The sequence below is a fragment of the Balaenoptera borealis genome (assembly GCF_965194805.1).
Source record: "Balaenoptera borealis genome assembly, chromosome: 10".
Lineage (NCBI taxonomy): Eukaryota > Metazoa > Chordata > Mammalia > Artiodactyla > Balaenopteridae > Balaenoptera > Balaenoptera borealis.
The window spans coordinates 5,171,854-5,192,188 of NC_138874.1; the positions used below are offsets into that span (position 1 = coordinate 5,171,854).

Below are 20,335 nucleotides of genomic sequence, written 5' to 3' on the forward strand. Positions count from 1 at the left end.
CATGCTGCGGAGCAACTAAGCTCCACAACTACCGAGCCTGCGCTCTAGAGCCTGCGAGCCACAACTACTGAGCCCGCGTGCCACAACTACTGAAGCCCGCGCGCCTAGAGCCTGTGCTCCGCAACAAGAGAAGCCACCGCAATGAGAAGCCTGCGCACCGTAACGGAGAGTAGCCTCCGCTCGCCGCAACTAGAGAAAAGCCCGCGTGCAGCAACGAAGACCTAACACCACCAAAAAAATAAGTTAATTAATTAAAAAAAGAAAAAAGATATGTAATTACATAACTGCTGCTCTTACTTTTAATCAATGTGTGATCAGCTGTTTTAGTGGCTAGTTCTACTCCTCAAGCAAGCAGTGGTCAATGATTCCTGTTCTGCCCATCACTGTGAACATGTAAAAACATGTTTGTTTTTTTTTTAATTTTTTAGCCACGCCGCATGGCACATGGGATCTTAGTTCCCCAACCAGGGATCCAATCTGTGCCCCCTGCATTGGAAGCACAGAGTCTTAACCACTGGGCCAACAGGGAAGTCCCCAAACCATGGTTCTTAATGTCTTTAACAGCAATATCCTAAAAGCCTACCAGACATCAACCTCAATTCATAAAAACAGGCCACTGCCCCCAGACCACAATTCTTTCTATGATGAAATACAAGGGATTCCGAACCTTGAAAATGCCTATGAGTCTAAATTTTATGTAGGGATTTTTAACTGTGCAGCACGCGTATATGTTTTTCAGTGTAAAAATAAAAGTATAATCATAAGATGTAAAACAACCCCAAAAGAAGAAAAAGGAAAAAAAAAAGGAAAAGTATAAATGTACAAATTCCATGTTTGTCTCTCAGGACACTGGCCAACACCAAGGCTGTATTTCTGACTCTTCTGACCCATTTATTTGCTACTTTCTCCCAGACTTTCCTCTAGACCACTCTCCTCCCTCTTTACATACCATAAATCACATTTAATTGACTGAAATGAATCAATACTACTATCCCACATGAAATATGAAGTCTAAATTCTGAAGATCCGTATTAAGTAAATCAAGAACAATTTTTCTTCATTATTATAATGTTGTCCGTCGTGTCTATTCCAAGGCCTACCATCCCCATCAAAAACCTAAACTAAACTTGAAAATCAATTCCCATTTACAAAACTGTTGACTAATATAATCAATAATCTTCATTTAGATTCAAACAGAAGTGTCAGATACTCTGCACGGCTGTTCCAAAGTAGTTATTAGATAAAAAACAAAAGCAAAAAATAAAAAACTAGTGATCTTTTTTCCTACATTTTTGGCCTGGTGGATTTTATGTGTATCAATTCTTTGGGGATTCATCCAAGAATGGTATTTCATTTCTTTGACCACTACCCTACTGCCCATATTTTAACCTCACTGAATTTTTGGTCCATTGCGTAGAAGAATTTCTCTACTAATAAAAATACAACCCATTAAAGATTAACTTACCCCCAGGACAGTCTCTCTGGAAACAAATTCCAAGCATTATAATCACCAATTTGCACTATGTAGACTTAAAGGCAGAGAATCTTATTTATCCTGATTTAAATTGGAAACCTGCACATATTTTAAGGCGATTGTGTGAGGAAAAATGGCAAATCCAAATTCACAATAATCAGAAACCCAACCAGGCAAATACAGACTTTTCTTAATTGGCACTTTTCAAATGAAAAGCTTTCCGCCCAAGGATATCTAACAATACTGGAATATTTGTTGACTTTCCAAACTTCCTACCTTGTTCTCTATTTTACTTCTTCAATTATGAAACTGCAAAATTCTTTTGTTCTCTAGATATTTAGATATAGACTACTGTCAGAAATTGTGATAGGCATTGGAAGTTATTTGAATCCGTGCTATAATATTTATTATTAGTAATAATAAAATCAACTGATATATATTAAGCTGTTAGCATTTATAAAACAGTGTGGCAAGTTTTAGCTTATTAAGCTTTATCTCTGTTAATTCTCACAAAACTCTAAAAGAAAGGTACTAATATCAGTCCCATTTTACAGACGGACAAACTGAGACAGGGAGGTGCCCAGGAACTGTCCCAAGGTTCCACAGGGATTTGAACCTAGGTCTGAGTGATTCCAGTTGCCCACGCTTGCTTTAACCACCTAGTATCGAGCAATGAGACACATGATTATGTTTGGTTCAGAAACTAGTCTTATTCCTTCAAACATGGTGGTTCTAACAAAATTTGACACTAGGAAGCATGCATGACAAAATGCGTTGGTACACAGTGCACTGGGTTCTATTGTCAAATGTGTTCAAACTTACTTTCTTAGAAAGCACAACTCACTTATTAGTGATTTTGGAAAGTTAATCAAAGCACTATGTTCAATTATTCAAGAAATCTTTGGAGTCGAAGTGTGAATATTTCATTAATACATACATTGTTGAAGAAATACTAACTCAAGAGTTTCTGTAAAAGCAACTTCATCACAGCAAAGCAATTTTAAACTATCTCATGTCAGAATATCATATCTACAAAGGGAATGGCCTTCAAATTTTAAAAAATGCCTTACCCATATTTCGTTTCATTCTAAATGGAAATTAACTAATTCAAAAAAGAAATCCACTTCTAAAGCTCAGGTTATGCAAGAGGGCTTCCTAGGAGCTAACATCACTGTCGTTACTTGAATGTGCGTAGGCAAGACAGGTAAGGAAGACGTAGAAGATCCATCTTTCACAACCCTCCAAATGTACCAAATAAACTAGAAACTTGCTGAAAGGATAGGTATGTGTGTTATCAGTTCAACCCAAACAATCTCACAGCAATATTTTTCTGGATAAATTTAATATTTTGTTTTATAATAGGAACTAGGCAAAAAAGAACCACGGAACAAATGGAATAACTAAAATAGGTTACTGAAAGGCAACTGGGGCTTTAATTTCCAAATCCACTTTGCAATATTCCTATTTGAACAGTTTATCACAGAAGTAACTCTCCTAGAAAGTTACATAATTTAAGGAGGAAAAAAAGAGGGAGTAAGACAGAGACATGATAAGCACTGGGGATGTTTATCAATAAAAATAAGCAACAAGGGAGATGAGTTTGTAACTCATCCAAAAACGCCTACCGAACACTCTTGCTATTTGTTTCCACCAAGTTATTGTTTTGGAAAACATCTTGTTCTGTCTTAAAATAACCTGCTTAATTGTTCTAAAAAACCACTGCATTTCCATGGAGGGCTAAACAGCTCCCACACTGCGATGCACTGACTGATAAAGTCAAAGTAAATTAGGCACCAAGCCACAAAAGAAAGTTGGAAAGCTCCAATCCTCCCTTCATATAAGGATACAAGCTACTGAATGAATCCACCACTGCACCCTTAGTGAAAGTAATGCCTGGTCCCTCTACAGTATTTTAAGAATAACAGTCATTCAAATTACCTTATTTCTCTGGATGATGGAAATGAACCACACTGGGGACTACAGGTAAGCTAGTAATTAACATTTTTAGGGACGATCAAAATGACGTTGGACATTTTAGCATGCACTCTGAGAACTCCAATCCTCCCATTAAAAGTCAAAATTTGTTCCCAGTCCTGTATGGTTAAAGCTGTTACGCCTGGGAAAGTCCCAGAGAAACGAGGGCGTTTAAAAAAAAAAACAAACAAACCCAAATTGTGAAAGACAAAGTAAGACACCCATAATACGGGAAGACTTTTATGAACCGAGTGTAACTCAAGATGTGTTTTATAAGCCTGTCAGGCGATGAACACGCACTGTCCCCCAACCCAGCAGCACTGCCCTGACACAATCCCCACGCTTTGGCCGCTCACCCCCATGCTGGCCCCTCTTACTCCGGGTGCCGGGCGGGAACTCCTGTCTTAAGCTTTGACATCTGCAGAGCGTTTCCCAATAGCGAGACAAGGCCCCTCAGCTGGAGGAAGTGAATACTGACAAGAGGAGGGAGAGAAACAGAGACGGAGCTAGAATTCCAGAGTGCCAGAGAGTAGGGAGGGAGTCACGCATACTCTGCGCGGTCCGACTGGATCCGGATGGCATAGGCCAGGTGTCCGGACTAAAGCTGGCATCTCCAAAGTCCAAAAACGCCACTTGGGCGCGCGGGTACAAACACGGCCTTCGGCTTTTCTGAAGCCGGTCAAGTTAGCACAGGGTTCTCGGTGCCCGGAGACCTGGGAGGCGTGGAAGGGTGGAGACTCCCGCGAGGTCTGCACTCCCTGTGGGTGTCCTCCGGCTCCGCGGGGGAAGGGACGGGGGAACTAAGTCGGCTTTGGGCCGCAGCGGCGGGCGCCGGGACGCGGGGCGGGGATGTCCGGGAAGGAGTCGCGGGCGCAGCCCGGGAGTCCGAGAACGTGGGGTGGATGCCTACCTTGTAACATGGCCTCAAGTTTCTTCCTGTCCACGCGGAAGCGCTCCTCGCTCCACTCGGGGCTGTGCAGGGGCGCTCCGGCGACCAGGTCGTCCTCCGAGCCGGGCATGGGCGAGTCGGTGCTGCGCTCGCTGTTGGAGCCCGGGTCCGACTGCGCCGCCAGGTAGCCGGGCTCGCCTTGAGCGGCCATGGTGGGCGCGCGGCGCTCGGGCTCCGGCTGCGGCCGCCGCTCTGCCTGCGCCGCCGCCTCCGCTCGCCCGCCGGGCTCGACTGGCTCCCCGCGCCGCGACGCTAGCTCGTGGCCCCGCGGCCGCCGACGCCGCCGCCAACGCCGCCGCCACGGAGCCCCCTGCGCATCCCAGCCCCGGGCGCCGCCTACGCCGCCCGCCGCCCCTGGTCCGGGCCCCGGTCCCCGGCCAGTGGCTGCGCCGCCCCCCGCCAGCAACGCCCGCGCGGAATGAGCGCGCCGCGCCGCCCGCGCCTCCATCCGCAGGGCCCCTGCGCCCCCTCCCCGCCCGCCGCCCCTGCAGCCGCGCGCTCATTGGCCGGGCCGGCCCACGGGGAGCCGCGGCGGGCGGGCGGCCGGCCCCTGGCTCGCGCACTCACTCGCGCGCACACACTCACCACGTACACGCTACCACTTTCCTGCGCTTACACGTTTAAATCTTGTCCCACACACATGCTTTCACAGTTCTTCCGTCACAGACACTCGCAAGTTCAAGCACAGCACCCTCCTGAACGCGCTCGAAGTACACACACAATGCCCCTTCTATTGACGTACGCACACTACACCCTGAAAGTCACAGCCCCGGTCGGTCCCACAAGTTTGAAACAGGAGGAAGGAGAAAAAGAGGATTGCGGAAGAAACAACGTCCATCTCTCTCAGACATCACTGTGGTCCTTGCTTCCAGGCAGCTCACTCCTCCACCAAATGTTAAAACCAGATTTCTCCTCTCATCCCAGCAAAGTGGCCAGCTGCACAAGAGGCGGGCAAGAGGCTTACTCTTTTTATTGTGAGGAATGGGATTTTTTTTTTCTTCTTGAATGAGGTGAGGAGGGAGTCATTTTCTATGTGATTCTCAAGGAATGGATTCAGCTGATTTAAAAAAAAAAAAAGGAGGGCTCAGGAGAAAAGAGGCTCTGAGATTGCAGTGGCGGTTAGCTGGATCCCGCTGGCATCTGGGCAGGGCTGTCTTGTCAGGGACTGAGGGCTTTTCTCTGTTCCCAAGGTCAGTCCCTCACAGGTGATGGCCAGCAAACGAACCTCTGATCCTACCTGAGCACACCAGCTCACCCACTGCCACTCTCAAACTTGCACTTGAAGCACCGGGAAATCCTGTTGGAACTCTGTTTTTCCAGTTCACATTGATTCTTACTCTCTCTTGTGACCAAAAGCACAAATTTTTTTTGACATTTTTAGGGGCTGGGGATGGGATAGCTGTTTGTCACCGACCACAGAAGGAGACTTACTGGCCTACATAAGGGGCAAGCCTGTGGATAATCATGTACTGTGCTTAATTAAGTGAAATTCTTATCAGTTCCGTTGCCTAGTTACCAAGAATTGACTCTGCGCTGAGTACTGTGATGTGATTTGACAGATGAGGACACTTGGACTGTAAGAAGTCAAGTGACATGATTAAGGTCACACAGCAGCAGATAACGGAGCCAAGAATTGAACCCAGGTCTGGGTATCCGGCACATAATCTCCACAAAACCCTGCCTTGTTGAATAGGGAACCCCCCTGCTCAGAGTCACCTCCTGAAGAACCAGGAGCAGATGTACAGCTTAACTGGTCTTTGATTCACCCTCCGTGTTCCTTCTCAGAACTTATTACTTACTGTGCAGAACACTAATTTAAGCAGCAAAAGAGGTTATCAAAGAGCCTTCCATCAGGGATGTTTACCGTTTTTTGTGTCAACAAACATTTTGGGGGGAAACCTACTAAGTAATGAACACTGTGTTAGGCATGAAGAATAGTGACAAAAAAACAAACACTATCCTAGTTTCCTGGAGCTGACATTTCAGTGAGAAAGACAGAATGTTAACCAAAAATAAATACATAAATCACTCAGAAAAATATAAAATTGCACCTATATTAAGCATTACAAATAAGAGACTCAACATACGAGAAAAGCTGTAAAGAAGTAATTGGATTCAGTCAGAAAGGTCAGTGGAGGCTTCTCTGAGAAAGTGACTCTGGAGCTGAGAACAGAAGTTTGAGAAGAAATTAACTGGGCAAGAAAGGGGAGGAAAGAGCCTTCCCTGAAAATGATCATTTGATCATAATAACACGATTATGATCAAATCTATTACAATTATCCTTATTTTCCAGTTGAGGAAACTGAGGTACAGGAGATAAAGTAACTTGCCCAAGTTTGCACAAATAAGTAAGTTGTAGAATCGGGATTTGAACCCAGGCAATCTCCCTTGAAAATTAGGTGTGAAGTGTGCTATGCTTAGCCGCCAAGCTGTACTGGCTCTCAATTGGATCACAGTGTAAGCAAAGCTCATGTAGTTAGAGGTGGCGGCATGGGGAGCTAAAAGAAAACCAGCATAGCTGGTACAAGAGAATGAGAAATTAGATGGTGTTTGCCAAGACAGGAGAGGTATGTGAGGAGTACAGCTTGTAAGCCCTGCAGGCCAAGTGAAGGAGTTTTTGCTTTTATCCCTAGAGCAGAAGGAAGCCATGTAGAGGCTTTAAGCAAAGGATGATGTACTTAGATTTACATTTTGAAAAGATGACAGTGGCTATAATATGGAAAACAGATTGAGAGACCTGATAGAAGTACTTAGGTCAAGTAAGAGACTACCCAGGAAGTTTAGATAAGAAATGCTGGTAGCTTACCTAGAGTGGTGAAGATGGAGAAACGTGAGAGGATTTGAGAAACACTTTGATTATAAATATCATCAGCTAGATGGGTGATGGATTGGATATGGAGTAGTAGGAAGGGAAATGCCAAGAATGACTCTAGGGTTCTGGCTAACATAATTGGAGAGAGAGAGGTACCATTAACTGAAATAGGAAACACCAGAAGAGGACTGACTACCTTGGAGGAAAGATGACCTTGAATTGGATATATTGAGATTACAGTGCCATTGAAACCTCCAAGAAGATATGTCAAGTAAGCAATTGGATATATGGGTCTGGAGTTCAGAAAAGAGATCTTGACTATAGATTAAAATGTGTTATTTATTTGTTTATAGGTAGTAATTCTAGTCATATGCATGGGTACCACCATCTAAGGAATGAGAAGAGAATTAAAGAGGACCAAGGAAAGAGCCTTTCACAAATTCTAACATTAAGTGATCAAGTAGATGACAGTATAATGGGAAACATAATAGAAAAAGTAATGAGAAGAAAAAACAAAACAAAGTTTTATCATGTAAGCCCAGGAAAGATTGTGTTTCAAACAGGAAAGTGTGATCATCTTTGTACAATAAGAGAGGTCAAAAAGTTTTGATGGAGGTCACTGGAACCTTAGCAAGAAAGCCAGAATGGAGTGGTAGAGAAGTGAATATAGCTAATGAAATGAGGAGTAAAGACAGCAATCTGGGAGAAGTTTGGCTAAGAACAGAAGGAAATAGTAGTAGCTGAAGGATAATGTGGGTAGATGTTTCTTGTTTATCGGGTTGGTTGGCTGTTAGGTTGGATGGCTGTTAGGTTGGATGATGATTTAATGGGTGAGGTTTGAGCACTGGAAAAACCACTATACATGGTCCAGTTGACAAGAAATGGAATGTATGAAAAAGAAAAGGAGTCATCATTATTATAGGGCTTTGAAAACAGGAACAGAATAGACTTTAAGATACAAGTAGAGGAGAAACAGTTCATCAAAAGATGAACAGATGAGTATAAATATAGGTCAGTTTGTAGGCTTCATCTCTGGAACACAAGGGCATCCCATCTGATGGCTTTTATTCTCCAAAAAAAGTAAAAGTCAAAGTTATCTGTTGAGAGTGTGGGAGAAGAGCTGCCAGAGGTTTGAGAAAAGTAGAGAGGGGTGTGTGTGAGTGTGTGTGTGTGTGTGTGTGTGTGTGTGTGTGTGTGTGCGTGTGTGTTTAGAGGTTTTAAAATAGCTTTTGCATCTGTAAAAGAATGAATTGGAATGCTGCTGCTTTAAATCAACTATACTTCAATAAAAAGTTTTTAAAAGAATAAATTGGTACTGTTGAGAGTCCAGTTCATGTTGGTAGTCATAAATTTATAATGGGATCACTCTGCTTGTTCTGACTTTCTCCACCAGTGCTAAGCTTCATGGGTACAGGCACAGAGAAAACATAGGAGTCCTGCCAAGTAGGTGAAACACCAGGAGCTAGAAGGCAATGGAACAGTGCCTGATGGCAAATAATTTTCAACGTAGAAGTTGAAACTTCTCCAACGTAGAAGTAGAATCCAGCAAAACTATCAATCAAACATGAGGACGAATTCATGCATCCATATGAGGGGTCTCAAAGACCTCTCCTTATACTCTATCTGAACAAGCTGCTGAAGGTTGTGTGCCACCAAAACAAAAGAGTAAATCAAGATGAAGAGAAAAACATAAAACGTGGGAAATAAGAGATCCAGCACATGATAGAGGCAAAGGGGCTCCTCAGAATGATGGTGAAAGGAGAACAAAAATTGGAATAGGTCAGACATCTCCAGGGTTGAGATTTCTTCTAGATTAAATAGATAGACTTCTTGACTATGAACATATTCAGAGATTAAGAAAGTTTTTGGAGACTTTGGGGTTAAATTCATGATTGGTTCATAGAAAACTATTAATAACTCCGAGTATTGATATAACAAAACATTGTGCTGAAAAATTAACAGTATTCTCCATGGCTGAGCTGTAATTAGTATTTATGTAGTTGTAATAATGTAAACTCTGGATACTGATCTAACCTAAATTATAAATATAACTAGATTAGGAATTTGAGGATTGGGAAGTATACATGTGGGTAGTGGGGGCTTTGGGGAGGCAGTAGTACAAAAGTGAGACCTCATCTGCTCTAGGGGAACACCAATAGATAATGACTAAAGCTCTTTTAAAATCAAGAAGTAGCAATATAAGCATGTTATGTGGAGATATGAGGTAAAAATAGAATGGAGCTGAAAGTGTTGGAAGTGGTTGCCTGTAGGAAATGGGAAATGGGGGGAAGGCATATGTTATACTTCTGGTTGTTACACAAGTCTTCTAGAACAAGTTGATTCTTTAAACCATATGGATGTGTAACTTTGATTATAGAAAAGGTAATGAAGTAATACATAATACCATTACTGAAATGGTATATAAATAACAGAACCTTGAATTCACAACTTTGAGTGCTGTGCTCTTTCTACAAAAATTGAACCACAGTTTGAATAATTGAAAATCTTTGTTTCCATTAAGTATATTTGTTTTGTTTGTCTTTATCTTCCTATTTCATTCAAGAAAAGAATAAATTTCAGTTACTCAGAAGGATAGGAACAGATCAGATGCCAGGTAATCAATTGGGCAGGTTTTTTTTTTTTTTTTAAATGGAGTAAAGCTCTCAAAAAGAAAAATCTGGGACTTCCCTGGTGGCGCAGTGTATAAGACTCCACACTCCCAGTGCAGGGGGCCCAGGGTTTGATCCCTGGTCAGGGAACTAGATCCCACATGCATGCTGCAACTAAGAGTTTGCATACCACAACTAAGGAGCCTGCCTGCTGCAACTAAGACCCAGCGCAACCAAATAAATAAATAAAATATTTTTTTAAATCCCTGGGAAAAACTTAAATAACTAAGATCACCTTAAATCTTCAAGTTTACAAAACATGAAAATCCATAAGACTTTAAAAGAAAAAAAAAAAAAAAAAAACAAGAAGTGAGTGTTATCTTACATTTACTTTAGAAATGCACGCCGAACTTTGATTAGTGGTCATCTAATGAAAAAACTCCTCTGAGAACTTTTAAAGTAAAATGGATTGGTGTTCTTTTCCAGATTCTCTTAATTAGTTTCCCTGAATTTGTTTCTTCTAAGACAAAATACAAAACTATTGATCCTAAACTGATGTATTTTTGTAAGAGTTTCAGAAATTTATATTAATAACTACTTTTCAATTTTAATTTAAAACCTTGGCATTTCACTTACATTTGAATAATCTCAATACACGGACAGATATTACTCAATTAAATGGCCTACAAAGCTCTTAGAAGTCCCCTCGCTTAGCAATCCCCACTCATTCTCTTTGTACATTTCACACTCCAACAGTGCAGAGCAATTTGTAATTCCTGGTCTAGTCCTGCTCTCTCATCTGGAGCTCTGTGCTTTGCAAATAGTATTCCTCCAGCTGGAACACTCTCTCCCCTTTTGTTTGCCTGACCTTCACAAACACCTCACAATCAGGCTGATCTAGGTTCTCTTTACCTTTTTTTTCCCATGAATACTGTGCTCATTCCCATTAAAGCAATTATCTTTGCATTTATTGTCTTTATCGTCATTATTATACACCTGATGACTCAGTTCCTGAAGGCAAGAAATGTATCTTTACATCACTGTGTCTCCAACACCCAGCAATTGCCTGGTACTATATAGTCTAACAAGCTTTTAACCATGCACATAGAAACATATGTTTAGAAATTATTTTGTGATACAGTTTGGATGATTATGTAACCAGAGAGTAACCAAGTTGAAGAAGAGCATAAATAGAAAAGTTAGAAAACTCTAATGCTAGAATTAAAAGCAGCTGATAGGTAGGAACGTTCTCTTCTTAATTTGCAGCTGAGGAAACAGAGGTCTGGAGAAATGAGACAAATTGATTAGAGTGCCACATTGTGTGAAAATCAACTTAGAAGCATCAATGTTGAACCTGAAAAATTATCTGGTCCAGTCCTTTTACTTCACAGTTCAAAAAACTGAGACCTAAAAACTCAAAGAAAAATGAAGTTGTGCAAAGATAACGCTTAAAACGAACGAAAAAGTTGATTTTCAGCAAAGCATCATCCAAGAAACTATTTGTTTCATCTCATTTTTTTTCACTTTAACTTTTCACTGCAACTTTTTGGCCCAAAATTATAGCCATGGTATGGTACAGTATATTTTAGAGATCTTAAGTGAATATTCTAAAATTATATAAAATTTCCCTGTAGTGTCAAATTAAAAGAGCAGCAAAGTATTTGATACTCTATTTTAATACCTTAATATTTGGTTCTAGGAGGAGGCTTACTTGACATAAACACAAATGAAGTAATAAAGGAAGATGAGCATGCCATGTAGCGTGTCTTTTAGTCTTTTCAGACTAACAATAACGCCTAACACTTACTGAGTATTTATAATTTGCTGGACACTGTTAATTATTTTATTTGTTTCTCACCACAATCTTATAAGGTTGGTACAACTATCATCTCCATTTTACAGACGAGAATAGCTAATACCTCACGAGGATAACATGCCTGGAGACCCACAGTCTGGAGTGGTTGGGACTGAAACACAGAGACACCTGACAGATGATGTTCCATCACACTGGCTTTCTCTCCTATCTGGGCCTGATTACATGTAGCTAATGCAAACTGTTAGAGTGGAAGGAACCTGAGGCTCATCGATGCTAGTAGTTTTCACATTTAAAAAACAGAATCTGTGTTTCACATAAACTCTAATGCAGAAAGCTCTTACAGAAGACTAATAATAACAGAGTTATTCTGGTCGAAAAAGGACAGGGGATTCTTACTAGCTCAATTTTCACCTTTTCCTTCCATGATCCCAGGGTTCCAAAGGCTCACAAAACTACTGATCTCTCTTTCTCTCTCTTACACACACACACAGGCACACACATTTATATCTGGGTACAAATAAAGCATATAGAACCAAAGTGACTTGCCTAAATTCCACAGCTCAAAGCATCAAGGCATGTTCAGGTTTTTACAGCTTTCTCATCAGAAAAGGAATGGTTTTGTGTTTTCCAGAAGTCAAGGGCAGAGAATATCTAGTTGCCAGAGGGCATGTTGGATTCTCTTACTATTTCAATAAAATAGGCTTCTGATAAAGAATATTATGAAAAGTAAAAATTTTCATTGGGGTTTCAACACCCCAATGCTGAAAAGGAAAAGAGAAAACGTAGGTCCTTGAAAAGAGAATAGAATGAATCCAAATGGAAGAAGAAAGTTAAACAGCAGACAGAAGAATAGAAGAAGGAAACAAACTTTCCCAGTCACTGAATTCCAACATTGCCCAATACTCAACTTACCAAAATGGGAAAGGGAAAAAAAAAAAAAAAAAGCTAGCAGTGCCATGTTGAAACTACCACCCATGGAGATGTATAAGCCTCAGCCTCACGGCTCCTACAAGTTTCTGTCCAAGTTTCAAGGCACATGTTAACTGTGCTTTTGATCTACAATACCAATATTTTACCCTGTCATCCAGGATAACTGGACTAACAGTAACGTGCAAATTTATCCTCACGAGCCCCTGGGACTGAAGAAGATGGAATGTTTAGCAAAAGACAACAGAGTAATAAGCATGTGCAAAATTGTACCTTCCTGCATTTTTTTTTTTTTTTTTTTGACGGACTGGCAGGTTGCTGGCAATGTGACTTTCAGATCTAGCCAGAAATGGAGCCGTAAGAGCATCCAGCCTTCAGGGATGTGAGAACTGACTGGCTCCTCTGCTAACGCTATACTCAGTTACAAGGTAAATTTCACCAACGTCACTTACGTGCTAAACCTCACATCACATGAGAAGAAGAAGATCCCAGAAACGAGGGCCTTCCTGGGCAGCTTGTGTGGCAAGAATGGTTCATAGCAGGAAAAGCATGGGTCATCAAAGGAAGGACCAGGCCTCAAAACTACAGAAACACCAGCGGGCAAATACATGGCACAAAGTCTACCACACCCTCAACCTCCACTCATGGCTGACATTACTAGTTGATCACAGCCCCTTCCACTCCAGCTCAGGAAATGCTTCTCAATGAGTCCAAAGAGCCAAGACAAATCATGTGGGGTTGGCTCTGGATATGAAACTTCATTGCCATGTTGGAGCCAGTGCTGTGGTTAAGGAATTGGAAGATGAATAGTCATTCAGTTGGACCCAGATTGTTGACCTCTCCTTCAGAGAAGGTGAGCCTAAGAGCAAAGGAAGTAAATATCCTACTCATCATCGGCTGTTCCCTTCATGATCCCTCTGTTTTTGTACAGAGAAAATGAAAGGGAATCAAATTGAATCTACTCCACGTTCAGAATGTGGTAGTGCGCTACGACCGTGTAGAACCACTAGTACGTACCGGCTCACAGTCCTAAACTGGACATCAGGAGACCTGGATTTTAATCGCCATTCTTTCACTAATTCTGTAACTTTAGGCAAGTCTCTTAATTTTGCTGGACCTGATTTCCTTACCTGTAAAAACTGGGAACAGTTTGGTTTGGACTATATGAATTTTCAAGTTCCTTTTAACTCCAAATTTCCATGACTTAAAGAAAGTGCTCACTTATTACTCAGTTCAGCAACAGGCAGTTTCTACATAGAAAAGGTTCTTTTAAAGAAAAATTAATAGAACAAAGGAAGAGCAGGAAGACCGTCAAATTCAACGTGGTAGAAGTAGTAGCTCATAAAGTTAAAGGCTACTCAAAGTCAGTGTCACAAAGAGGTTAATATAGACCCTGGAATGAGAACCCCTGTGTTCAAGGTCAACTGGAACACTTATTACTTTTATGACCTGTGCATTAGTTATTCCTTGCTGTATAATAAATTACCTCCAAATTAACAGCTTAAAACAACAAACATTATCTGTGGATTTTTGTGGGTCCAGAATCCTAGTATAACTTAGCCAGGTGCCTCTGGCTCAAAATCTCTCACAAGACTGCAATCAAAATGTCAGCTGGATGTATATGTATGGCTGATTCATTTTGCTGTACAGCAGAAACTAACACAACATTGTAAAGCAACTATACTCCAATAAAATTTAATTTTAAAAAAATTGTCAGCTGGAGTTGTGGTCTCATTCAAAGGCTCCATGATCCACTTCCAAGTCATTCATGTGGTTGTTAGCTGTATCCAGTTCCTCACGGGCTGTTGGGCGGAGGGCTTCAGTTCCTTGCTGGCTGTTGTCTGGAAGCGTCCCTCAGATCCTTCTACATGGGCCTCTCCTAAGGCAACACACAACATGGCAGCTGGCTTCCATCAGGATGAGCAAGCAAGGAAGCAAGAGAGAGTGAGTGCTTGAGCCACAGTCTTCTTGTGGGCTAATTTCAGAAGTGACATACCATCATATTTTCCATACTCTGTTTATTACAATCAAGTCACTTGATCCCGTCCACAGGGAGGGAAAGGGATCACATAAGCACATGAACACCAGGAGGCAGGGATCATTAGTGCCATCTTAGAAGCTGCCTACCCCAAACTGGGATCAAATATTTTAGCTTTTTAAACCGTGGTTACCCTTATTTAATGGGCATAAAGTAACTACATCCAAAGGTTGTTGTAAAAATCAATGAATACTTTATAAAACATTTAATTCATTCAGTACCTGGAATGTAGTAAGTACTCAATAAATGGTGGATATTATTTCTAAAAATTGTTTTCCGTAGAGAAATTGAGAAATCTACTTGAGAAGACATATTCATATACCTGAAAAATATAAATAAAAGAAGATTGAGGTGGGGTTAGCGGTTTATTTTCTGAAACTCTCTGAATCCTCTTCCCTGCCCTGCTCCCACCCAAAAAAAACCCAGACAGAACAATTAGTTTGCAAAATCAAAAACTCACCAAGAATATACACAAGAAAACTAGATGACTAAGTATTCCCTCAAACCTCAGAATAGAGGCTAGTGGGGACAGCATCAGGAAAACCGCACAACTACCATCAAGGACTCGTTAGAAAGTACAGAAAGCTAATCTGAACTCAGCTGAAACCAGGTGGGAGTCCTGCAGTATCCAGTCTGTAGGTGAGCACAATGGGATGGCGATAGGTCTGAGTGTTGGTGCTGAAGCAGTCTGGCCCCTGTGAACAAAACTCTCTTTCAAGTCAAATCCCTGTATTGAGGAGAAACTTCTGGAAATAGGATCAAATTAAGGAGGACAGAGAAATGGGGCAAAGGAAAGAGAAGTTCAAGACACAAATGGAAGAAGGGAACAGAGGAAGCAAATCTTAAGAGTATGGGGCCATGTGTTTTTACCTCTTTGCTAAAGAAATCTACTTTCACTTTAAAATGAGCAACAGAAATAAATTGAGATTGAATTATGATGGGAAAAAAAAAGGAAAGAGAATTTAAATAATGTAGAAGATATCCCTAGAGATAATGAAAACATGTCAGAAAGACATCCTTACAAAAAGCTGAAAACTGGAACTTAAAATTTCAAAACAAGTGAAAAGAAATGTTTTTAAATTATAGGAACTATAAAAGAAGAAATAAATCAGAATTGAAAAAACTCTAATATGAATGGAGGAAATGGAGGTTTGAAAGAGAGGATAAAGGACTCAGGAAAGAATCAAACAAGTTTAAATTAAGAAATTAACACTAAATTAGAAGAAACTAAAGAGTAAATGAACACAATGAATAATGCCTGAAGAGAAATGGAAAATGGAAGGAGAAAAATATTTTAAGTAAAAAATAAAAATATGTTTTTAAAGAGATTTGAGAGAAAGTGATAGAACAAGGGGAGGGGGACTTCCACATAATAGGAGTCTCTGAAGAAGAAAAGCAAAGCAATGGGGCAGAACAACACTAAAAACTGCAATTTAAGAAACTGTTGCATGCCGCAACAAAGATCCTGCATGCCACAACTAAGACCCAGCGCAGCCATAAATAAATAAATAAATAAATAAATTTAAAGAAATGTTCACAAAATAAAAGATGATATAAGTCTACATATTTAAATCAAATTTCCAGAACTTAGGGCAATCAACTTAGAATAGCCAACCCTGAGACTATTCTAGTAAAAGGTATTATATTTTAAATGAAAAGATAAAAATTCTTTGGACTACCAGGCAAAAAAGATGAAGTCATTTATAAGGAAAAATAATAAGATTGTAATTAGACTTTCCAACAGCTATACTTATGCCACAAGACAAAGAAATAATATATTTTAAGTATTCAAGAAGAGAAAAATTGAGGCATTCAAGAAAATTCCCATATCAAGGATTCTATATCCAGCTAAACTTGTTTACTAGTATAACAAGGCTACAGATAAACTGTTATGAATATACTTAGGAAATATTGCTCTCATGAGCCCTTCTTACAGAGTCTTCTAAAGAATCTACTTTAAGCTCTCATCACACAAAATGATTTGGGAGATATCCAACATAAGGACTGAACATTAAATTATGATTAAGACCTAAGGCTAAATTATGATTATAAAGGAGATAGTATAGTATGCAATGTCTCTATATACTTTCAATGTAGATACAGAACAACTGAAAGACAGGAGGAAAAATCAGGAGAGGATATGAAAAATAGAAAAATCTTAAAAAAGAGAGAGTGAGAAAGAGAGAAGAAAAAGAACAGGATAACTAACAATACCATATATAATCATCACCCTCACGCTTACAGGCATTAATTAAGTTAGGGAAGTCATCTCTCTTTAGCAGAAGTCAGTAAGAAGACTATCTATAAGAACTGTTCCAGGGCTTCCCTGGTGGCGCAGTGGTTGAGAATCTGCCTGCCAATGCAGTGGGGCACGGGTTCGAGCCCTGGTCTGGGAAGATCCCACATGCTGCGGAGCAACTAGGCCCGTGAGCCACAATTACCGAGCCTGCGCGTCTGGAGCCTGTGCTCCGCAGCAAGAGAGGCCGCGATGGTGAGAGGCCCGTGCATCGCGATGAAGAGTGGCCCCCACTTGCCGTAACTAGAGAAAGCCCTCGCACAGAAACGAAGACCCAACACAGCCATAAATAAATAAATAAATAAATAAATAATTAAAAAAAAAAAAAAAAAAGAACTGTTCCAAGCCTTTTGCCTCTTAATAGCTCTATATTCTGCATTATGAAATTTCATATATGAAAAATTTCAGAATGAAATTTCTATGGTCCCTTTTTTTTTTTTTTTTTTTCTTTTGGCTGCACTGCACGGCTTGTGGGATCTTAGTTCCCTGACCAGGGACGGAAGCCGGCACCACAGCAGTGAAAGTGCCGAGTCCTAACCACTGGACTGCCAGGAATTCCCTACGGTGCCTTTCTTAAAGTATAGTCCAAGGTCATCTATACCCGAATCACTTGGAGTACTTATTAAAAATGCAGATTTATGGGACTCTTCCCAGACCAGGTATATCTGAATCTCACAGTGGGAGATGCAGGAAGAGTGCTTGAAAATCTACACATTAACATGTTTTCTGGAAGATCCAGAAGTCATTTGAAAATCACTATTCTAAATTCTTACTCGAACAAAACATAATCTCTATATGCAGGTGTAATCCCTTTTCTCTACAGTTGGGTCTTGGTGACTGGAACACAAATGACAGTGGAATATAGTCAGTCCCTGCATATGCCTTTCACTGAAGTAATAAGGTATCCAATTACATATTCTTTTTTTTAAATAAAAACATAAATTAAACACTTAGATGATATTTTTCCTCTTAAAAATCAACAAAAAAACTCCCAGACCCATCCTTCAACCCATGTTCAAATACATTATTCAAAAATCCAAACCACCCAAACCCCACATATTTGTGATTGAATTCCTCCCTCAAATATGTTTCAGTTTCTGCCACATTTTAACTCCAAGCTAAATTCTACCATCAGTTATACCAATCAATATTCCCTGATTATATAGCATATACTTAGTGAAAACAAATGGAGTCTGTATTTAATTCCTATATTAAAATTGCTTTTGCATAGTATAATTTGCATTTTATAAGGCCAAAGGCAACATGGCTACAATAACATTTAAAGGGAACATGTGATCAGGTAGATAGAAGAGGAAATAGTGTATTGTAAAAGCTCAAGGTCAAAACAACAATAAAAAAAAATTTGCTCATCTTGGCAAAAATCTTTATATTTTTGAAGTCTTTCTTCTTTCTTTTGGCCCTGTTATCACTGTGGTTTGTTCTTACTCGTCCATTGGTACAATATCTCTGACAATTCCACATACTATATCTGATCGACAAAAAAAAGAAATGGCAGGGGATGGAAAGAAAAAGAATCAATGGAGGTTGTTTACCTGTGTTCACTGTCTATTTGATTGATCTCCATGTTCACACTTTTAAGACTCAAATGTCACTTCCTCAGGGGAGACTTTCCTATCCATCCCCATCCCAAAGGCAGAACTGACCACTCCTCAAGTGTCTTTATGGCACTGACTACCTGATTCTATCATGGTATCTGACAATTCAGTTACTGTATACATACCCATCTTTGTCTATTAATCATTAAGTCCCATAAAAACAGGCTCAGGACTTCAATGGCCTCCCAGTGGTTAAAAATCCATGCTTCCACTGCAGGGGGCACAGGTTCGATCCCTAGCTGGGGAACTAAGATCAAGCATGATGCGTGGTAGTGCAGCCAAAAAAAAAAAAAAAAGCAGACTCAATCTCTCTATCTTTATATCTCCAGCACTAAATAAAGTTAACACACCGGAGGCACTAAATAAAGTGAATGAATTAATGTTCTACTTTCCAACAAAATTGAATAAAAAGTGAAAAAAATAAAACAATCAGGAGTTCTGCTCAAGCACAAAGTAACCAACATGATTTCTCTCCTGCCCTTTTTTTTAAGTGACTGGCTGTTTTGACATATATACATGGTTTTTACATGATTGTTTTCAAGGACTTTAAAAGGAGAGCTACTTCAAGGAAGGGATTAAATAACAGAAGCAGAAAAAGAGGAATAGCCCTTGATATATGGTGTCTATTTACACTTTACAGCCATTTACTACCAGTTTGATGCTGGTTCTAAATATGTCTGGTAGAATGCAGAGTTGTTCAAATTATCAAGTGAATAATGCAACATTTCCCCCAAATTTATTTAAAAATACCAAATTGATATATGAATTTCTTCAATTTTAAGTTTTTCTCTCAGAAAGGTTTTTAAAATAATTTTGGAAACTACAGCTATTTGTTTATTGACAAAATCAATTGGATTTCCTTACTAAGCATAGATTAATGGAGAACTCAATTACCATGAACTTAGGCTTACTTAGTTAGACAACTTGTCTTTTTCATAGGCTTCTTTGCTTGTGGTTATGGATTAATAACTCATAACCAGAGAAACAGGAATGTCCAGATCTCATTTAGCACTCTCTGTGAGGGATTAAGCTCCCGTCTCTCAGCTACAAACCCACCCTTGTATACATGCTCCATGATGCTGGGACTGGCATTTCTCTTTTGGGAGAGCATTTTCTGTTAGGTTCTGCGAATGGAAACAATAGAGGGAGACAAAAAACCTGGAGGAGGAAGAAGGAATTTGCTCCATCCCTTTTGCCACTGTCATCACCGCCCCAGTAATGTCCTTTGGCCCCAGCAGCACAGGTTAGATGCAGTTTCAAGCTCCTCCCATCACTGCTGGAACCAGCCTCAGCCTCAGAGGTACCAAGAGCAGGTGGCAGCACCCCCTCTGTGGAGGTCGTATACCCAGCTTCTTAGGGACCCTCCAAGCTTGCAGATTTTGCACATCTAACTCTTCCTTTTGTTCCCCCCAGCCATGGGGGTCACAGTTGCTCCCCGAAAGTGTTTACCTGCATTACCTTAATGTTCCCTTTTTGCCTACATCCAATACTATTTAATCAATTTCCTTTATTAAATTTTCTCTGTTGGAGTGGTGGGCAAGATGGTGGAGCAGGAAGACCCTGAGCTCACCTCCTCTCATGGGCACACCAAAATTACAACTATTTCCATAGCAACTATTGATGAGAAAGACTGGGAAAAAGCAGAAAAGGTCTTCTACAACTAAGGATATAAAGAAGGAAACACAACAAGATGGGTAGGAGACACGGTATAGTCAAGACCCATACCCCCAGATGACTCACATTTGGGAGGAGAATTACAACTGCAGAGGTTCTCCCCCAAAGAGTGAGAAGTCTGAGCCCCCCACTGGGCTCCCCAGCCCAGGG

The 20,335-nt window shown here is 40.4% G+C and overlaps 2 protein-coding genes across 7 annotated transcripts in view; both read right to left on the reverse strand.

The window, feature by feature from the left end:
• The window catches only part of BICC1 (BicC family RNA binding protein 1), a 301,669-nt gene extending 296,819 nt beyond the window's left edge, over nucleotides 1-4,850 (reverse strand). The window contains exon 1 of one of the 3 annotated variants that reach the window (XM_082407420.1): nucleotides 4,359-4,850. In XM_082407420.1, coding sequence (XP_082263546.1) covers nucleotides 4,359-4,845 — 487 coding nt within the window. In that variant the 5' untranslated portion in view covers nucleotides 4,846-4,850. The remainder of the gene's footprint in view (nucleotides 1-4,358) is intronic. The other 2 variants (XM_082407419.1, XM_082407421.1) reach the window with 2 other exon arrangements.
• Nucleotides 4,851-14,240: 9,390 nt separating this feature from the next.
• LOC309635801 (uncharacterized protein) overlaps nucleotides 14,241-20,335 on the reverse strand; it is a 102,317-nt gene continuing 96,222 nt past the window's right edge. For 2 of the 4 annotated variants that reach the window (XM_082407517.1, XM_082407514.1), the window contains exons 4-5: nucleotides 14,821-14,921; nucleotides 14,241-14,464 (exon numbers count right to left, since the gene is read on the reverse strand). In XM_082407517.1, coding sequence (XP_082263643.1) covers nucleotides 14,328-14,464; nucleotides 14,821-14,921 — 238 coding nt within the window. In that variant the 3' untranslated portion in view covers nucleotides 14,241-14,327. Of the gene's footprint in view, nucleotides 14,469-14,820; nucleotides 14,922-20,335 lie in introns of all 4 variants that reach the window. The other 2 variants (XM_082407515.1, XM_082407516.1) reach the window with 2 other exon arrangements.